This window comes from Egretta garzetta, unplaced genomic scaffold (genome assembly GCF_000687185.1).
Source record: "Egretta garzetta isolate BGI_Z169 unplaced genomic scaffold, ASM68718v1 scaffold435, whole genome shotgun sequence".
NCBI classification, from domain to species: domain Eukaryota; kingdom Metazoa; phylum Chordata; class Aves; order Pelecaniformes; family Ardeidae; genus Egretta; species Egretta garzetta.
The window spans coordinates 778,821-801,234 of record NW_009259691.1 but is presented as its reverse complement, the minus strand read 5'-3'; the positions used below and the strand labels follow the sequence as shown (position 1 = coordinate 801,234).

General features: G+C 40.4%; 1 protein-coding gene across 1 annotated transcript in view; it reads right to left on the bottom strand.

The window, feature by feature from the left end:
• Positions 1-6,479: 6,479 nt before the first annotated feature.
• KCNK10 (potassium two pore domain channel subfamily K member 10) overlaps positions 6,480-22,414 on the bottom strand; it is a 63,849-nt gene continuing 47,914 nt past the window's right edge. Inside the window, exons 5-7 of the mRNA XM_009638858.2 lie at positions 12,401-12,587; positions 9,115-9,257; positions 6,480-7,103 (exon numbers count right to left, since the gene is read on the bottom strand). Of these exons, the coding sequence (XP_009637153.1) occupies positions 6,480-7,103; positions 9,115-9,257; positions 12,401-12,587 (954 nt within the window). The remainder of the gene's footprint in view (positions 7,104-9,114; positions 9,258-12,400; positions 12,588-22,414) is intronic.

Genomic DNA, 22,414 nt, shown 5'->3' with positions numbered 1-22,414 from the left:
CATTTTCCACAGGAATACGCAAAAGGGAAGATTAGTTACAGCTCCTCTTCCCTTGCTCTATGATAGGACAACAGAGAGAGAAAAAAAAACACAACAGGAAAAATGTTTTCATCATCCAGAAGGTCTTTGTTGTAATTTTTTTTCCATCTTTGTAAAACATTACATCATAAAATAAAGACAATAGCAGCAAAACTTATCAAGATGGTACAAGCACATTCTGCTCTGTACCCTGGCAATGACATGTATGAAATTGTCCCTTTTCTGAAAATGCCTTTCTAAAGCACCATAAAATCTTACAGAGAGAGAGAAAGAGGGACAGAGACAAGAGAGTAGATAGCACATCCTTGTAAGCGGATTTACTGGTTGCTTATACTATAATTTGAAGTTGATCAGGAGAAATAGTAGATCAGCATCCCACCAAAATGTTTCCCCAAATCTTAAGAAAGTTCTTTTTCAAATGCAAGGCTGAAAATGTCTAATAATGGTTTCTCAGCCCTGTCCACAAGGTCCAGATCAAAGTTTATTAGAACTTGGAAAAAATTCAGACTAAAACTACATCAAAATACTGACCTGAATAAATTTAAATTGTTGGGAAGCTGTGATTCAGATACAACTACCGCCTTTTTCTAATTATAGCTACTACATGACTCCAGGTTCTGAGAAACTGCTAAACAGTAGGCTGAAAGCTGGTGTGTTTGGCTTACATCTCACAACAGGCACTGTAAGCTTTCCTCTTTAAGCACCCAGCTCTCACGAGGGAAAAAAAGAGTGTGGGGGTGGAATATATTTGGGAGACTAAAGTATTCTCTCTCACATGCCAAGTATCACCTGCCTGTGATTTGCTCTCAAGGAGTTCAGCCAAGGAAAGCACATGCTATTGCCTCAAAAGGCCACCTGCTAGAGAAATGTCCGCTTTCCCCTGAAAGCAGCGGCACTGGTGTTTCCTGGTGGTAAGACTCAGCTCAGACATGACCTGTAACCAGAGATGAGGAGCACAGAAGTTCACATTTGCTTGCATGGAGAGGGGAGGCATCACCACTAAATCTGTGTGAAAGAACCGATTACATGTGCCATGCGAAAGGTGGGCATCTGGCCTCTGTTCAACCAATTCCTGAGAACTCACCAGTGCTGTGGGATAAGACCTGCCTTTAGAGTGACCTTCTCAAGCCAGCATGATTCAGCTCACAGGACATGTGCTGGCTACATCAGGACTTCCCCAAATTAGCTTTCACAACTGCTTCCTCAGTGTTTGATTTCAACAGCATAAGTCAACAGTCTGATATCATTATGTACTTCAGTTGCACTGGCAGGAGGAAAAAAATATGGCCCAGCCCAGCAATGGTATTAAGGAGAGTAACTGCTACCGGTAGTAAAGGAGATGGGGACCTTGGGAAGAATTAGGCAACCTAAAGGAATTTTCAGATCTGCATTTTTTTTGCCGATGTATTTCAGGCAACTATTTTCATGCATTAATCTACAAGCCTTTATTTGAGTTTCATAGATTTGTGTTGATTTGCTTTGTGTTTTCATTGATGTTTAATTCCCCAGGGAACTGGTTCTGAAGCTGGGCTCATTTGTATTTACTATTGATATAATGCCGTCCCAGTAAGTGTAAATGGCACTGTAGAGGAGTTAAAACAGCAGGTCTTTGCTCTAGAAAGCTTAAAAATAACAAGCTAGCTCCACTTTACTGCACTGACTTGATGGGGTCAGATTTTGGCCTTAGATTAGACAAAACATAGTTCAGAACAAATAAATGTACAGAAAGGACTGAAGCAGTTCCCAGTCACCTTTCAAATTCCTATCTGCTTAGTAGAAGACTTCTTATTCTAGGTTAGTACGCAACATAACATAAAGCTTGGTCTTTGCCTGTTATTTATTTTTAGCGGATGATGGGAAAAGTGAGACTACCAGACATCATGCAACCTAACAACACAAATAAGCCCCTGAGTAAACCAAAACTGGCAAACAAACAGCCCATGTACAGCAGAAACAAATTCTTCAGGAAAACGCAGGTTTTTAAGGACAGGGTTTTTAACACCCTGAACTCACAGGCATATTCATTTATTGTGGGTTAGGGAATTTTGCAGAAAGTATCCGGCATAGCCTATTAATGGCCTTGGAACAAGCAGCCTTGTACTAGAGACATCATAAAGCCAGACAGCAGAAGCTCAGATGATTTATAATTTCACAGCCACAGGTAAAATCAAATTTCGTGAATATAAATCACTGGGGGTTTTATTTATTATTATTTCTAATAACATTTATTAGAAATAATGTTCCCTATTAAAGGATAATGACATTCACAGACTGCCACATGGATGAAGGTACAAATCTTTTCAAAACCACTCATGCAAAACCTGCACAAGTTCAGTGATGGTTAATGGTTCAGGAGGATCCCTAAAGGAGCATGCCAGAATCATCCTGCACTATGAGGGCTGCGACTACAGAAAATCCATGTTCCCTTTGTTCTTTCAGGTCCCAATTCCCATGTCAAGTCATGTTGTACTCAGGGCAGGATCTGAGAGTTGAAGTCAGTAAGTCACCCTTTTGTTTGACTTTTTATTTTCAGGCTGCTGTGAAAAGGTGGTTTGGATATGGTTCAGACTGTCTTTTGCTAAAACTTTCAATAATGGTGGAACAGCCTCACTAGAAATATCACAAGTTTTTTATAAGTATTATTAGGTGCCAAGGGATCAGAATTTTAGCCATAAAAATATTTGATGTCTGAACTGAGATTTTTCCCCAAGCTGTTGCACAAGGGATGGCCTTTACAAGGGGAGAAGCAATTTAAGACATTAAAATGTCATTTTAGTTGTCAGACATTTCTGTCTGGCCCTCTATGCAATACACCATTTGCACTTCCCATATTATAATAAAAATTATGTATATTGAGGTATTTAACAGGCAATCGTATAGGAGAAAATATTTACTGCAGTAGCAGACTGGCAGCTTTCTCAGCAAGTTTCACAGACACAGAAATGGAGAAGAATGAGAGAGCTTTTTGCTTTCATGTAAAAGGTCATCAAATGCAAAGCTGGGAGTTTATTCAGCATCACCCTTTGTCCCTGAAACCTCCACATCCCAAACCAGGAGTTACTGACGACACAGCTGATAAAATGTCAGCCAGGGACTCCCGCATAGCATGGCCAGGCAGAAACAAGAGTGAGACACACACACCATCAGCTGGAATCTGGGCAGGGGACAGACTGAGAACTCTCAAAGTTTACAGATTAAAAATATGACAAGATTTCATTGTCGCTCCATCCCATCAGAGCAAGCAGTTCTAAATTTGGCCACCAAGCTTTGCCTCAGCCACTTTGTCCATGCTGACCTGTTTTCCATGATTTGCCTGCTGTCCAACTCCCTGCTCACACAGACAAGTCCTGCAAGACAGACTTTTGCTTTCCCTGACCTAATCAGCAGAAATTCTCTGGCTATGACTAAGCCTTCTATTTCACATGCAGGAAACACATCTCCCATATCCTTACAGCTTCCTCTGCATTTGTGCAGGTCTTTTCCATTACAGGCAAGCATTTCTTGCAATAAGAACTCAGATGAGGAACAAATAACACTGCATGCATGATGCTGGTTTTGGCATTTGGTAACCAAGGAGAGTTGTTAGCACACTCTGTATGTATTTTGTGCTTTCAGAGTCAAATGAGATGCTTTTGTGTGCCTGATCCTTCATACAAGCAAAGCGCAGGACGGTGTAACCAGGCAGTGCTGTAATTCCCAGGGCCCAGATTGCATATCTGGGGACTTCTGCACCTTTTCTGGAATTCAAATGCAAATCTAAGTTGTAGACTTCGCTCCTAACTTCCCACCAGGCCACAGTAAAACCCCAGATCTAAGCAACACAAAACTTTAGTGCATTCAGGTATGCTTCATCCATCCTGGCACTACAGAATTAGCACAACATGATTCACTATTTCTGAGCAAGGCTTCAGAAGATTTGCTCATGCATGGCACTCCAGGCTGAACTTCATCCCAGGCCTGCCCAAAACAGGAGCAAGTGGAGGGCTAAAGGACTCCGATGCTTGAGCACACCTGCATCTTGCTGGTGTCTGCTTGTGGCTTGAGGAGGACGGGGTCTGAGGATGGCCACAAGCTGCCATCTGCGTCACTGTGAAGCTGAGCACAGAGCTGCGTGGCAGAAAAGCCTCCAGGAGCCATAGCAGCTCTTGAATCAGATGAAACCTTCCCTGGGGAGTGGGCTTACTGCCCTGCCTCCACTAAGCTAAAGCCGAAGCGCAGCCCTGCACCTTAAGAGATTCATTGGTGAGCTACACAGAATTCGATTTCTGTTGGATCTTACTGTGTTAAAGCAATCCCGAATGACCTGAAATTTTTCAAACATTGATTTCTCCTTAACTTTCAAACAGCTAAAGAAATTAGAAAGATGATATGATATGATATTCCAAGTGAAGTGAAACAGCAGACAGAACATACTAAGAACATCTTTCCTCCTCTGCACTAGTGGAATTTGGATCATTCCTGCAAATCGTGCAGAGTCAATTAGATATGCAAACATGCATACTCAAAATTTGCATTTGCATTGCCATGCTTCTATTCATAGCCATGGCAATCATGTATTCTGATGACCAGTTAGATTTTGAATTGGCTCATTGTGCATAAAATCTCAGAAGCTAGCACAGAAAATGAAGCATACATTTCTGTGTATGTAGACCTGGGCATGCAATTCCAAAAGTCTGTGTCTGTATGACCTGCGAGTGTCTGTGTGTCTGACTAGCTGGTAAGGCTCGGTATGTCTCTGCCATCTACATCCATGCTTGCTTTACCTATAAGCCTACAATCTGAATTGCAGGAACATTTAGGATTTTGTGAAGGCGCAGGGAAAGCATCTCTGGTGCAACCATGTGTATCGCATTTCCAGCATGCAAAATCTTCTATCTGCAATGGCAAACACAGTAGCCTGCAGGCTGAGGCTACAAAAATTTAGTGTGTTTTGCAATTCCCATTAATTAGTTTGCAGCCTTTTCTTTGAATGTTTACTGTGAAGTCTAGGGACATTTGTATTTCTTATATCTGTATGTCCAGACAACACAAATTTTTTTAAAATGCCCACTGTTTGGTTACATTTCACTTCAGTCTAGAAATGCAGAGAGCTCATGTTTAGGTTTTATCAAGAAAAGAGATAGCAAATGTCAAACAAAGATAGTACCTGAAAGGAAATAAAACAAATAATTCAAAATACTTGTTTAAAAAGTTACAAAATATGACAGCATTAATGGCACTTAAAGCTATAAGCACTTAAAAGATTACCACCATATTTTTCTCAACTTCTTTTCCTAAATTTCTTCCTTCTTTTTTTTTTTTTTTTTTTTCTGAGATTATGACTGTGGCTTATGTCTAAACCAAACGCAGCAAAAGGGGCAGAGAGCCCTGAGATTCTGTGGTTGCCCTGGCCCTCATTTGAATAGTGTATATGCTCTTATGTCTATTTTTAAAAATTCAGATTCAGCTACAGAGAACAGCAGTTTGCTGACATGCAAAAGCTATAGCTTTCCTTCTGTCTTCATAGTCTTACAGCATTAAAATTGAAGGGTTTTTTTCAGTGGTAGAAAGTGTGAATGAGAAATTCTTTTAAAAAAAACAGTTGGCCCACTGTTTTATACACCTTGCCAGATATCATTAATGTTTCTCCTCTTTTAAACAACATAGCACAAGATGTTGCATTTTCTTCATATGCACTTTCTTGTTGTGACTTTACATTGAATATTTCCTACACAAGAAAAAAAATCCATTTGTTTCTTTTCCTTTTTTTTGTCACTGGTTGAGATAAATACCCACAGAGTTTGGGGTTTTTTTGTTTTTTGTTTTTTTTTTTTTTTTAATGAAAAGAGCAATCCGACCCTTAAATATGTCTCTGTTGATTCTTCAAACCAGCACCCAGCTGGTGGCTGTGTCCATGGACATTCTTTTGGAGTTTAGAAAGATAATGCATCTGATTCAAAAATGAAAAAAAAAAATCTAGCTTGGATCACGTGCCAAAACGTAAACTAAGCCTTACTGAAAGTTTCTAGTTCACTCCAATAATTTCTCCTCTTTTTAATCACCAGGGGAAGGCTTTATGGATGCATACACCATTACAAAGATGCACTCTTTTTCATCCCTTTCAAAGGCTCTTCTTACATAGCTGCCCTTTGTCTAATATTATGCCATGGTAGGAGCACTCTGGTGATATTGCCATGGTTCAATCTCTTCCTTTGTGTCTTGCCCTGGTAATCTTATACAGGCTGAAATTTCCATGTGTGTAGCTTTCTGTTGCCATTCTGCAGTGCTGTGTTCCTGATTTGTTTTGGCAGAGCAAGCTCGAGTCTTTATGGCACAGTGAAATATTCTTCGATGCTATATAATTCAGACTGAATAAGGAGTCTGTATAAGGCACGTGTCTCAATATATATATGTGTATAAAAACACTAACATTGTTAATTCAAGTCAAGCATCTTTTACATTTAATTTCTGTCTTCAAGTAACGCTTTGTTTTCATGTTCCCTTTCTTTGGTTTCATTGGGGATCACTCCATTCTCCAGGTCTGAGTGCTGCTGGATGCAGTTGGTCAGGACTGCAGTGCTAGAAGAGTTCTCAGAATTACACATCTTCTCTGTCTCCTCTTCCTTTTTTTCTTCATCCAAGGAGTAGTTTCGGAAGGTCTCATAAATTTTACGCACATCCTCCGGGATGGTCTTTTTGAGGTCTTTGTTTTTCCTTTTGGTCATCTTAGCAGACGATCCAAACTTGTTGATGATGTTGTCCTCGGATGCCCCCTGCCCGTGCTTGTTGAGCTGATCTGACCCTTTAAGGCGCAGGTTGTTAGGCCTGTTGTTGATGCTTTCCTGAGATGAGGCCTTGAAGCGTCCTGTTTCCAAGGCAGTAAAGACAGAGCGCTTCTCTGGAGAGAGCATGTCTAAGGAGTGGGCTCGCTGGTCCAGGCCCAGGCGCCTGCGCTCCATGCTCCGGATGGTGGCTGCCCGCTGAAGTTTGTCGTGGATCTCCACGCTGAGCCGCCTCCGTGTCTCTCTGAACTCAGCCGTCACGTTCGCTTTCCACTCTGCTGCATGGGCTTTTATTTCTCCAACCTTTACCACAACAAGAAAGAGAAATGAATTTAAAAAAAAAATAAAATAAAAAATAAAAAAGAGAGAAGAAAAAGGAAAATGAAGCGACAGCCTTTCCTACAGAACAGCAACACAAGCACTTTCTTCTCTGGCATAAAATCAGAGAGCGGTCTCAGCTCCAGTGCATCCATCTGGACCCAAACTTCAGCAGCAAAGTGGTTATACTGGGCAAGCTCTAAACACACCAACTAATGACTAGCTAATGAGTTATGTGGTATATAACTTGTCTGCCTGTTTCACATTTTGCCACCCCACATATTTTATAGCTCTGTTACATGATGGGAGGTGCTCATGCTAATCCCTCCATGGTTAAGAACAAAATCTCTGACTTATAACATCAGCGGTAGATGGTCAGGAGCAGGCATGTACAGTTATGCCAATATGCTTCAGAACAGCACAACAACCAGTGCAGCAACACAATAATGTGTTCTCCTATATTGCTCGTGGATGGAGCTGCTCAGTCCCACTGAAGGTACTGTTCAGCACCGCAGAGCCACAGAGCAATTAACACTGGAAATACCTTTTAGATAATTTCAAGTGGACTTCTGACTGATCCAGTCTAGGGTTCATTCTCAGGGACATATGTAGCTGCCTTTAATGGAGGTTTCCACTGCAAACTGTCCAAATACCACTCTCTCAAGGCAGCTGGAGGAGTTTTCAACATATACTCTGTGTGGGCACCACGAGCATATCCTTAAATGTATCACTGCTTTGCTCTGTTCCACTCCTTTGCAGCTGAGAGCAGAATAATGGCTAAGAACAAAGCACCTACATGGCTGCTGTATTGAATAAATATTTCTTCTGAAATGAGAAAAAAGAAGATAAATGGCCAAGCCATATCTCAGTTAACATAGGCCTTTTCCAAAGCTCAGCTAAAGGAGAACAGATTCAAGAGTATGGTCTGCAGGAGCCCACCCAGGTCAACGGTTTGCTTGGGCTGCTGTAGCCAGAACTCAGTTTCTGCATTCAGTGATCCACAAGGAAGTCATCTTTGGTTCCTCGGGCCAGATGAGCAGGTGTCTGTTTGGAACTTGCAGCAGCAGGCATCTCATATCCACCATGAGAGATCAGCTTCCCACCTATAGGTGCCTGCTGATGATCAGCCTGACAGCCAAACTCTGTGAAGCCCCCTTTATTAATGGAGATGCACAGGGGATGCACTGGGCCTCAGGTAGCGCAGATGCCTTCATAAATGATAAACTGCCAAACTTTGTCTATGCCTGCTCTTTGGCTAACCCTGCCAGGTTATCTTTGCTAGTAATGCAGGAGGAGATTGCCTTAAAAATTGCAATTATATTTTTAAAGTCCTCCACAATAGGCTTCAGTTCTAGAGTCATGGAAATAGCCTTCTATTTCCCATCCTTATTTGAGTGAAGCATTAGCAATACTGTGTTTGAATCACAGAGGGCATGTTCTGAGTGAATTTAAACATGTTCTCCCTGATGATGACTACTCATTTTCTTCAATTTTTAACAATGTGGTACTCAGTAAGGGGCCTGAATTTAAACCTTTATTCAGAACCATGTCCCCTGGCATAGGGAAAGGTGGAAAAACTCAATGTAAAACCCCAGTTTAAAGACAGTTTCTTGTTTCATAATGAAGAGAGACAACTAATGTCTTCAAAACCCATGCATCTCCAATTTTTAGAGACAACACTGAAATTATCACAATTTTGTAGCTAGTTTCAGAATGAAGTCTGGCCTCTCCTATTCCATAATTGCATTCCTACTGATGTGTTACGTGCATTTGGTAGTGCTGATAAGAGGTGTAACAACCTAGGTCGCTTCAGTTGCTTTTTTCCTCCCTTTGTGAAAGAGCTAAAGATCAGAGCTAACTGGCAGTCATTGCAGTAAACCATGGGGAATACTGAGCATGGGTCATGCAGAGGAGCATCCTTTTTTAGACAAGCAGGAATCAGGCACTTAAATCTCTCCTATAAAATGACAAACCACTGAGAAATTACTAGTCATACCTCTTCTTTTGTCTTCTTGGACAGGACTCTTAACCAGTCTCCAATCATACTCAGGACAGCAGCAAAATAGGCAAGGCCAACAAGGATCCAGAACCACACTAAGGGCTTATACCACTCCCGGTAATGGATGTCAGCATTTCCTCCTGAAATAAGCATATACTTACGCTTAGGAATCATGAGATGCCAAAATTATGACAAAATATCTGCAATTCTGAGAAATTCCTGAAAGTATTTCTTGACTCTTGCCAACACCACTGTAGTTCTAATAATAGATGAGAGGCCTGGCAGATGGAAGGAACAGAGTCTGTTCTTAATGTAAGACTCTTCAAAATTACCTATTGTTCTGCTGCTATGTGACCTGCCAGAGCAGCTAGTAAACACTTATTTATATTACTCATACTCTGAAGCAAGTCTGAAATTAGTGCTTTGATAATACTTGCATCAGCATGAACATATTTCCAAGAAAAAAGTTTAATACAGCTAGTCTTCCTTATTCTGAACTGCCTGCAGCCTGGTAGTTGAGACACTTTACAGTTCAACCCACACAGGTTATAGAGTTTCCAGATTTTTTTGTGTTTTAGCTACAGGATTGTGAGACCTACGTGCAGGAGAAAGCTTTGTCTTCCCCTCCAAATCAGGATATCTGACAGGAAGCCAAATGTGCATCAGCCCTGATAATAAGGATATACTGTCTGCTTGGTATCAGTTATAGGGGTACATTGTCTGGCCAGTGACTTGAGAGGAGGTATGGAACAAATGAAGCAACAAATATCCTACACGGTCTTCATGCATGTCTCAGGATGAGCTGGTAAAACAAGTATGCAAGACATTTGGCAAATCTAAAGGACTACGAAGAGCGTAAAACAAGTGCAGTAGCAGCCAGGCTGCTGCCTACCATAGTAGAATTAACTTTTCCAAAAGAAAGCAACCACAACCTCACTTTTGAGATTCCCAGTCCTATCCCAGTGCTACGTGCGCCGCAAGAATGACAGCCAGTGAGAGGCAGGCACAGCCCCAAGCTGAAAAGAGTGAGCAGCAAAGAGCCCGCACAACCCCATGGGCACAGCCACATCCCTCAGTGCAGGTGAACAAACACCACCTTGGTGGTACCTGTGTAAATCTCTGCCTGAAGAGCAAGCATATCAGGGGACTTGGGCAGAGGATTGCATAGTTCCTGGGCTCCAGCCATGGTTAGGCAGGAGCTAGACACCAACCTGTACCTCTGTATGACTACAGAGAGACTTTAAGATTTTCCCCCATTAAAATCACCAGACAACACAGTTTAACATTTCCCCCTGAGCTTTCTGCAACCTGAGACATTCCTATGACTCTTTAATTTTATCCAGACTCAGTATGAGTGTACATACAGTGTTTGAACATCCATTTGAGAATTGGCAGGGAACCAAATATTGGTTTTGACATTAATCTCTCCCCATAGACCACATGAATCACTCTCTTTTTTCCAGTCTTCAAGAGTGTGAAACAATAGGAGGTGGGGGTTGCTGTTGCTATGGAACAACGAGGCTCTTCTGATCATACGTGTCCCTGAGGAAGCTTGCTGTGAAACAGATTGTCTACCTCACAGAGTAATCAGGCGACTGAGAAAGTATGAGACCACTTTTTTCAGCCTATCGGATGTTCTGTTTTTTCAGGCTCCATCCACAATTGTATCCCCGACCGTAGTACAAAAACTTTCCCCGTTTGCCAAGAGCTGGGACACATTCTAGGTGGAATAGATTAGCACAGCTCCATTGATGCTGTTTTACCCAATACAATGTAGTATTTTTTTATTTCATGTTGAAGGGACAGAAATACTGAGAAATTAAAGTGACAGAAAATAAAAGTGACAGAAAATCTGTCACAAAACCAGCAATAAAACCCAAATCTCCTGGTGATCACCTGCCTTAAATTCTTATCATGAGATCACTTCTGAAGTTTTCTCATTCAGGGTCCTCCGCCTGATTTTTGAAAAATCCTGGTTGTTAGTAGCCACCCAGCTGTGGATTATATTCTCCTAATCATGTTGGATATGGAACAATATAATTTAATATTCAGAGCTTTTTTACTATTATATTATTAAATAAAACAATACTGAAGTCTGATATGCCTAAGCAAAATACTGTGAATTATTTTTATTTCACACTGTGATATCACAAAGACAGAATATCAGTGAGCTTCTCTTCACATTTAAGTGCTTAAAATGGACCAAGCACATGCAATCACTTCTGTATCTGAATGCTCATAAAACATTTCTTTTTCATATCTGGAGCTCTCTTTGTCCAGTGCCTCTGTCCTCATTCATGTCTCCTATGCCACTGTCATAAAAAAGGAGGATCAGAGTCTTCTCTACAAAAAGACTTGTCTGCAGCAAAGAAAACTTTATATATCCCTGTAGTTTCATTTGATCTCTTTATCTCATTCATATTTCACTGAATTATAGGAAGTAACAAAACAGCAGCATAATATGGCTGCTTTTAGCACAGGCATTTTAATGCCTTTATTTAGGACCACTAACAGGAATGAGGAGTAGAGGTCATGCACTAATGGGGAAAAAGAAATCAGCTTATTTTAACCACCTTTTCATTAGCAAAGCAGTTGTGTGAAAAAAAATCTCATCTCTCCAGCCAACAATGTTGACTCCCTCTTTGGAAATTGATAAGGATGGATATTTATAGTTCCTGCTAGTACTGTATTAATCCTGGAGAGTATTCTTCTAGCACTGAGATGCATACCCCAGCAGTCCTTCTCTTCCTACATAAGTTTTCCTTAACAGGGCAACTGCAATGTCAACATTCCTGCGAAGGTTAGAGAACAAAATGCAGTTTCTGAAATGCTGCAGCTCCTGTAGTAGCAGCTTACTACTGCATCCGACCAGAGATTTCTCCAGCCCTATGGCTCAGCCCTACTTTGTAAAAGTTTCATCCATTCATCATTTTGGCTACTTGCTTCTGCAGTCAGCCTCAGATTGAGCCCTAATGGACTAATACAAATCTTGAATTCAATGGGAAAGTCATTTGACTTGTGCATAATTCATTGCACGATAAAGGATAATCAGGACTTCCCAGGCTCCCCTTATCTCCACTGCTGAAAGCTTGCAATATGCAGATGGCAAGGCACCTGGATCTTAAATCAACCTGGTGTCTTATTGCACAGTAACCCCAATAGAAACACCTAGCATCATTTCACTGGAATATAATACATTGTGAAAAGCCTCCTCTCTACACCAGAAAATAAATTCTAAGAGCCAAGGCCCTCATGCACAGCACCTAAGCTCAAAGTTGCTCACCTGCTACAAAGTCACCGAAGCCAACAGTAGTCAGAGTGACAACCACAAAGTAGATGGACTCCAAGGCTGTCCATCCCTCGATGTGTTTGAAGATAACTGCAGGAATGGTCACAAAGACAATGCAGCCTGCCAGGATGAAGAGGATGGTAGAGATCACCCGGATCTTTGTTTGACTCACTTGCTTTTTCTAGAAAAAGGAAATAACAAAAGAAAAAAAAATTTTTTTAGTGGATTTCTGGGACTGTATACCTTGTGAATGGCAGACTGATCATGCTGCTGTCACCTGGAATGTCTCTTTTTGCCTTTTGTGAGCTTATTAGGTGGAATACAACCCTCCCTTCCCACTAGTGAGAGCCCTGCCTGGGTAATAGTGAACCTCTATGTCTGGCCCCAGAAAATTCCCATTTTCCATGCACTAGACAGTTACTAACCTACCAGAAACACAGCCTGGAAAAACAGTCCTGAGCTTCAGAAAGGCTCCAGTACACTCCAGTTTAGGTTCAATGTGTAAGAAAGTGCACATTCACACCTCCATACATCTATATGTACACCCACATTGCCTCACCAGCACCAAGCACTCAACAAGCAAGACCAAGACTAAAATTAAAAGAAACCCTTTTTTTTTTCTCTAAAAACCTGAGATTTTATGCAGAAATAATTCATGTTTTGGGTTTTCTAGACGCGGGATTTCCAGTTTTCATTCACAAATATGAAGGCTTAATCTCCTTTTCAAAAATAGGTAGTTATGTTATCAGTTTACTCCAGAAATAAAGAATTTATCTCAAATAACAAACAACCTGATACAAAATTACCTACGTAAATCCACACTGGAAAGCTCTTGAATAAAGAGTATGTGTGTTACTGGCTGCTGTGAACTGAATACAAATGAGATCAGTGTAATTGCAACATTTTACACTCCTAGTTCGTATAATTTCTCAATTTATTTAATATAAACTTAAATTTTGTTTCCAGTAATATTGATGAAAGCCTGGATTAACACAACTGACTGGCAGATTTCTTTCAGATTCTTCTCTACTGTAAATAAACTTGGAATTCAATAGAGTTTCATGAGAAACCTGGACATTACTAGAGATTGTACTGTGGATTAATTACAGTGGCAATGTAAATTCTGTATTTATCCTGGAAAAGGAATGTGGAGGTCACTGTAAGTCACATATTTCCAAATTAGTTTTCCATATCAAGCATCTCCCTTAACCCAGAAATGAGATCTCATTTCAGATTAGGACATTGCCTAGACAGGAAATGAGGTCTCAGAAGTTATCTTTATAATATACAGAAGGGATATTGCCTGAACTGGTTAATATCTAGACAGCTTGTGAGCAGTACTACTGCTTCCACTAAAGCATGAACATTTCTTTTAGAGGTGCAGTGTCAGACCCTCATTAGGCACTCGTCTGACCTGGGATGCTCTGCATTTACAACCCAGGTAGCAGCATAAATATGCTGTGTTTCATAAATACTTCTAGTCCTGGAACTGTTTGAGATGATCCCTACACTTAATTTTTTTGTTTTTGTGTGTGCGCATTGTTTTCTATGTCTGGCTGAAGAGAAATAGTTAAATGACATTAGTAATATAGTGCCATAAAGATTAATCAGATACAAGACATGGAAAAAACTGCCATTGAAGTACCAAGGAGAAAAACAACACAAGAATATGAAAACTGACTTGACTTCCTATTTCCTCTTTTTCTGGAGAGTCATTTTGAGCAGACTGCTCAAAATGATGACCTAGCTTCTTTAAGAGACATGGACACACATGACAACAGCAGGATTTCAGACTTATTGTATGTGTGGTGAAGGGAAAGCAACAGATCACATGGATGTCACATGGTGTTTTAGACTGGCACACTTGCCGTTTGTCATGGAGGATGAGGATTTAACCAAGTTGTTGTTTATTTACTAGTTTGGCCAGGGTGACTTGTTCACTTCCACTAAATGCTTCCATTTCCTGGTATGTAAAAATAAAATGGCAGCCACCTTGTTATAATGGAAGTTAGGAGGCACGTGCAGTGCTGTATAGTACTGGGAATCCTTGGACAAAAAGTACTTTGGAGCTGCCAAGCGCTACTAATACAGCAGTTATGCATAGTAATCCTTCCTCCAGTCCCCATACAGAAACATTAAAATGCATTTCAGTATGTGTGAGAATTGTCTTGTCTCATGGTAGAAACAGGAGCGGAGAGAATGGCCTGCAAATCAGTACCAAATGTTCAGGACACCACTTGTTCATGAGTGATAAATTCAGCCGAAGGTAGTTGGGTTTTTTAAGTAAAAATGGTAGCAACGCTAATGAGAGGATCCGCAGAAAGGCCTGACTCATGGTTATTGTGCACCTCAGTCACTCGCACAAAAGCGGAGCAGCTGAGGGTCTATTTCTTTTTTACTGTTCCACTGGCACAAATGAAGTCAGAAAGCAACGGTGAATCAGGGACAGCATTTTCAGATCTACTGAAAAGAGCACAAAAGCAAGACTCAGAAGTAGAATTACTTAATGGACAATAACACATGAAATCCAGGATACAGGTGAAAAGGGGGGTCTTTTTACAGTGAGATGTGCATTCACAGTAAAGTATAACTGCTACAGATCCAAAAAATGCTAAGGCATAAATGCCATTATTCATGGAATATGTACATTGTAGTAATCACACATTACAAAAAGGTTGTTTTGCATGGGTTTTTTTGTAGATGGAGTTGGACTTGCTATTTTACTACAGAGAACATAATTTTGTGCTGCCCAGGTTCTCAGGAATAAGGAAACACAGCCTTTACCTTCCAGTTTTGACACAGTTGTATCAAGGCAACACTAGATCAGCCTAAGCCACTGCAGTATTACACTATACCAACTTATTAAAATAAATAAATATATATATATATATATAACACAAGATAGATAGATGATGATAGATAAACACTAACGGTTGAGAAACCTGAAAAGGTTCATACAAACTTCTCTTTTAAATAATATTTGCAATCTGGAGCCAAACACTGGCAAATAGCTGAGCAACTCAGCCAGGCTAACACATTCTCTGAGTCCATTTTGTGGCATAAATACAGAATTTTCTAAAGGTGCCAAAAGGCAGCAGTAAGTGAGGCCTTTCCCCAGGAAAAGCAGTTAATCTCACAGTGGTTTAAGTGTGTTCGTTTTACTTTTAAAGGAGATGTTTTCTACTTTTTTTTTTCAGTTTTGTTTTACCAACAAGTTCTCTCCATATTGATGAAGCAGGTAATTTGTAAGACATTCATCAAATATAAATAAATTAGGGCCTGCTAATGAGAGAGGCTTCAATTTAAATCCACCTAGAGCTAATCTGGAAAAGATTAAAGGAGGAATCTAAGAAGAAAAAACCCGAGCGTTTTCTATGATATAACCACCTATGAGGGGTCATTTCCACTTACTAATGAAGGTCCTGATTTTACTCTTAAGGTGGCTAAGTGCTAAACAGTCAACATCAATGACATCATCTTGCTCACATTAACTCAACCAACCTACTGTCAGCCTGCTCTAGTGCCAAGAGGGGTGAGGGGATACATTCTCATGAAAACACCCTTATTAGTGGAATTTAGTTCTTATCCATCTTTTCCATCAATAATTGTGACCTCTCTTTTTCCTTATTTTCTATTTCATACATGGGGGTCTTATCGGTTTTGGTCTTATCCAACAAGTTCAGGAGCTAAAAGAAATCCCTTTTTTTTTTTTTTTTTTTTTTTCTTTTTCCCTTTTCTTTCTCTGTGGTCCTGCAGACCAAGGCTGATGAACTGGATTCTTTTACGGCTCCTGCCCTTTTTAGGTGAATTATCTCAGGCCCAATTTTTCTGACCTGACTGTTGACAACAAAAGGACTAAACTAGGTTCTTAATTTCCTAAGCTGAGACCACAGGGTTGATACACATTCCTTCAAAAGGGAGTAGGAGACGGGATCAAAAGATGCTATAGCCATTTATCAGACTAGACTAAATGCTAAATATATGGAACATATATACTTCCATGAATACCATATTTCAAATATGCTTATTCCAAGATTTTGTAGTGTCACCTCCCATTTCACAGACACTCCCCCAATATACAGTACTACTCAACCAAAAATAGCACTGGAACATTTGCTTCTTCACAGTGGGCTCAGATGGTTCCCCTGTCTTCCAAACATTTTCTTTTCTGAATTCCTGACAAATATTCCCAAGACTCCAAGCAAGTTGTTTACCTTTTTGGCTAGATGACCAATGTCATATTTTTAGTCCTTTAGTATAATGTGCCTGCATGGAACCATGCTGTCCTCATCTCTCCACAAGGCTCTGCATTTTGGAGCACTCCTCCAACGAAAACACATTTCTTTAACATTTCTTTTGTTCCCTTCACCTACTCTTAACTTAATGCCCTCTCCCATGCTGCCAACCATTCTTGGAACAGATTGTCTCTGCCCGTGCACTAATTAAACAGATTGTCTTCTAAATTACTTTCTCCAGATCAAATATTTTAACAAGAGGAAAGACAGTCTTTGTACTCAAAGCATAAAACAGAATAACACATATAACGGTTCTATTTTTTTCTCTGCCACAATCATCAGGTATGTCCTTAGTCAAAACCTTTTTGCCAGGCTAGTGTAGACAGTGCAGATAGTCACAGGTGCACACTGCTGCCTTTCAGCTCAGTCAAATGCAAGCCAGCCCTGCTCCAGAGCCTGGCCCATACCTCAGTAGGGCGTGATGCCCATCTCAACAGGCTGCATGGAAAGACTGGCATAGCACTGGGCTCAAAGTCTCCTCGGTGATCAGCACTGCTGCCTATACCTGTCACTGTGGATTTCTTTCTAACATGTCCTAGCTCCTTCACATTCAAAATGAGCCTGAACTAAATGTATTTTAAATATCACTGGCTTAGAACATCTAAGAAGAATATAACAATCTTTTGTTCTTCTGTGTTCTCTGAACACAGCTGGTTCCAGCTGGCTCCAACAGACCCACTGCAGGTCACTGATGAGCCCCTCAGAAAAGATGGTGGCACCTCTGGGAAAGCGTATTTAAGAAAGGGCAGAAACACTGGACAGGCAGAGGAGGAAGGAATGAGGGTCAGGGGAGTAGGAGGTGCCCCATGGCAAAGCAGGTACTTCCCTGGAGGGGCTGCAGCCCATGGAGGACCAGTGAAGGATCAGAGGAAGAGGGTTGAGAAAGAAAGAGCAGCAGAGAGAAACCACTGTGTCCTGACCCTAACCCCTGTGACACTCGCTGCTCCATGGAGCGTGACCTGCAGCAATAACGTGGGCGGAGGGAATCAAGTGAGCCTGGGAGTGAGCTAAGCCTGGGAAAGGGGGAGAAAAGGCATTTTGAATGTTTGCCTTTTTTTTTGTTTGCAAACACCCAATTCAGTAATTAAATATTTATACTAATTGGCAGTAAATTAAGTTAATGTCCACAAGCCAGGTCTGTTTTGCCTGAGACAGTACTTGGTAGGTGATTTCGCTGTCTTTATTTTGATCCATGATTTTTCTCACTCTTGTTCTTTCTGTTTTCTCCCTGTCCCGCTTCAGGGAGGGGAGTGAGCAAGTGACTGTGTGGGTGCTTGCTGCCAGCCAGGGCCTACTCACCACATCAATGAAGAAGGCAATACCCCTCAAAAGCATTGAAGCAGATTTCTAAATAATGTATTTTAAAATAGATACAACGTTTCAAACACCTCCATGGGTTAAGAATGGTAGTTTGAACCATTCCACTAGAGATGGGCTTCCCCTACTGTCTAACCAGCTTTTATGGTGCCTCAGTGCTATTTTATAAATAGCCCATGTTTTATAAAGAACGCTGCTATTGCTGCACAAGAAGATGCAAAATCTATCGCTATTTCTTCACTGTAGTAAGTACCATAGGGGAGACAGATAAAAAAAGCTGTAAGCACTCACATTTGTTACTAAGCTTGGGAGAGACAATCCTGAACACATACAGGGCACGGGTCAGAGTAAAGAAGGGTTTTTTTTACATTGCTGTTTTTCCCCATAAAACCACACTTCTGCGGGGTGTTTGTCTAGGCCCAGATGGAATATGCAGCAAGCTTCTCACTGAGCAGCAGTTTTCTCTACTGTTATTTTTATAAATCTCTAGGCACAGATCTTGCTGCAGTCATAATGTGAGCACTGATACTGTGTTAGGAAAATACAGAAACACTGGCTCAGAAATTTTCTAGGCTTGATATACCCCTTTCCAACTTTCTTCCTCTCTCTAGAAAGTACACATAGGGCTTTCTGATACACACCAACTGATTTTTGCACACTGCTTATTATGCTAGTGAAGAAACAAAAATAATAATGAGCCCAAACCTGTGTTCCAGCTGCGCTGTATTCAGCCCAAGGAAAAAAAAAAAAAAAAGTTGAGTAAGAGAGATCCATGTATATATGTGCTTTCCTCAGACATTGGAACAGACAAGGGACAACAGAGGTTCAGGGCACAGACTTTAGCAATTTCAAAGGATGCTCACAGAGGCTGCATTTGGAATGTATTGCTCCTTCCTTCCTTCCTTCCACACCCTTCTGAGTCGCATCTATATTCCCCTCTCCCAGGGAGTGGAAGAATGGGTTAATAATGGTTGTTCTGCATCACTTCCCTATACCTGAATGGATTTTACCTTGCCATTCCTGGTCACCCTGATTTTGATCAGTGTTGAGTCAATGCTTTCATCTTGCTCATCAGTGCATTTCAGAAGAAAAAATAAAATGCAGTTATGATGGTGCAAAGAAAAGTGCCACATAGCAGAAAGGCTAGATTTATGAGTATATGCTCAGCATCTAATTTAGAAATGCACTGAGACAGAGAAAGACAATTAGTGTAGCTAGATCAATGAGAGATCTAGTTATCTATTGCATGACATGGCCACTTTCAAAGACCTAGCAAGAAAAAGAAAATTTATCTTCATGTTAGAAGTATCTCCTCTTAGCAGTGTGGAGAAATTCAATATTCCTTTTTTTTAGCTCTGTTTGGGATTTCACTTTTTGTTCTGGTATTTTTTTTGTTTTGTTTTCTTCATCTACAGTGGAATAAAGCATCCAGATTCCTTCATACTGTTGAGTTTTCAGAACACAGCCATGTGTTGCCCCTGGCTCTGATTAGGACTGTAACAGCATCAGCGTTCATAAGGCTGGAGTGGATACTTGACTGGGACTAGATATTGAAAGGTTAAACAGTGACCTTTTGAAACAGGGAGTAGATCTTCAGGCTAGACTTCTTGTATCTGTTTCTAGACTGCAGTATTCAGTTTGTGCTTAGTTTGGAATAACTGGCTAAGGAACTTTACCTTGCCCTTCTCGGGTACAATATCATACATCATTCTCTGCAAGAAATTCTTGCAGAAGCCTCCAAAGCACATTTTGTATTCACCATGAGATTTCTTACAGATATTAACACTATAAAGATTGTAATATTGCAGTCTTTCTAGACAAAAACATTATTTGTGTCTAGCCAAGTAACCAAAGAGGGTTCTCTAAGGTAACTAACCCACAGGGATTGAATTTTACTCCTGGTGGAATACAGATCCCAGAAAAGAGGAAGGAAAGTAAAAGGAGGAAAAAGGAGGCTCTATACATTTATTGGGGAAGAGAGGGGATCAACAATCACTGAATTATGAGTGATTTTGTGTTGCAGTTGCATTTCTGTCTTGCTTTTTCTTTACTCCCTATAGTGCAAACCTAAACCATCTTGAGGTTAGGATTTTCTTTGGGATATTGTCTTGGTTTTGATTGGGATAGAGTTAATTTTTTTTCTAGTAGCTGGCATAGTGCTGTGGTTTGGATTTAAGATGAGAAGAATGTTGATTAACACAGGGATGTTTTAATTACTGCTGAGCAGGGCTTACACAGAGTCAAGGCTATTTCTGCTTCTCACCCCACCACACCAGCGAGGAGGCTGAGGGTGGGCAAGAAGCTGGGAGGGGGGACACAGCTGGGACAGCTGACCCCAACTGACACAAGGGGTATTCCACACCGTATGACATCATGCTCAGTATATAAACTAGGGGAAAAGCTGGCCGGGGGTCTGCCGCTTGGGAACTGGCTGGGCATCAGTCAGTGGGTGGTGAGCCACTGCATTGTGCATCACTTGTTTTGTATATTCTTTTATCACCATTATTATTTTCCCTTTCTTTTCTGGCCTATTAAATTGTCTTTATCTCAACTCATGAGTTTTACCTTTGTTTTTGTTTTATTCTCTCCCCCATCCCATGGTGGGGGCGGGGAGTGAGTGAGCAGTTGTATGCTGTTCAACTGCCTGCCAGGTTAAACCATTACAGATAAAAATCAAGTTTTCAGAGATGGCAACACCTGCATCAAAAGCCTGGCACATAGGATTTGGTATTTCAGTGCTGCACTGTCAGGAATACAGAGAAATTCCCACAGCAATATGTCCAAAACTTAAGGCAATAACAAAAGGAAGATATTTACTATTAGTGCTTAGGGAAGAGTTTAACTTTCAGGCTGCTGGTTGAAAAGTTCACATGTTCTTTGTCACTAATCAGCAGCTTCCACTGAAGTATCTTGTTTTTTAAGCTTCCTACAGAGTACCTAAGAAACCCTAGCTGCTCAGTAAACTCTTAATCATGCTTTCAGCTCCTGTTTGTCTTCCCTGTTTCATGAGAGATAATTGTTTGAGACTCACGGGGTTTATTTCCAGTGCGCTTCACTGCAATTAAAAGTTATGTGACTAATGCTAATTTTAGCAGGAGGCAAGCAGGTATAGTTTTACCCTTTAGAATAGTGGTTCCTGAACATTTCAAACCATAAAGAAGAACTGTTTAACTCACTTTCTTAATAAGAAAATTGGGATTCAGGCTCTGCAAGGAAATGTAACTCCTGCTTATACTGAGATCATTCTGAATACTAACCTGGTTTCAAACAAAATGAGGTGGCAAAGATTGGGCTTTGATCTAGAGAAAGAAATAGTGCTCAACTTGTTTACCATAGAAAACAAAAAAGAAAGATTGCGGCAACAATAGCTGGCAAAAGGACAGATCATGTTCCAGAGATAACCCCTGCTGTACATAAAAAATAGCCTGAGTACATTCAAATTAACAGTGGAAGAAAACCCCTTCCTGAAAACTTACATTATCATTACTTGATTGTTTTTATGTTTTAAAGGACAATAAATTATTATCCATAGATCAATCCAGCATCCACAGAAGGGTTTAGAAACCAATGCAATACTCTCTTACCTTACACTTAAATCAGTTTTTAGCCACTAATTGCCTAGTACACCTGTCTTTGGTTTATTAATTAATTCTGTGTAAACATTCAAACAGGTACTAAAATCTTAGGCACCCTACAAAAAAAAAGCTACAGTAGATGAAGAAAAACCCTGAAGATAACAGAGGATCTTGGGTTCACATACTACAGAGGTTGCAGTCTATCCACAATCAGAAAGCAATGTAATAAAAATTGCTTGACAAATGAAAAATGAACTATTACAATTTACTGTAATACAGAGAGATACCTGAACAGTGATAAATAAAGTATTTGTATTAATCATGGACTAGGTTTTGTACAATATTCTGTTTTTAAGAGTTGTAAGATACTATGAGCACTGCAGTTCAGTGACAACAATATGACTCCAGTAAGAAGATTATTAGAGGTTCAAACCTTCAATATATTTTAAATAATGAAGAAAAAATAATGAAAAGATATTAAAAGGCCTCACATAACCAGGCAAAACAGTAAAGATCTCCTCTGAAGTGCCCTGTAGTCAACAGCTATGCTGTGCATTGCCTAACTGTCCCAGAAAGAGGTGTTGCAGTAATGCCACTGGTAATTACTTTGAGGGATGGACTTGAATGCATATTGGGTTTCAGTTTTGGCGCACTGGAGCTGACTTGAGATTTCCAGATAACACTATACTCTGGATTTAAGCCAGTTGTAAAGCCTGGTTTTAGAATATTTTTTCCTCCTCTGTTTATACTATTATCTTTTTAGCAAGACTGGTCTGATTCTAAAAATGGAGCAATTATCATCTCTTCCTGGTGTTGACATG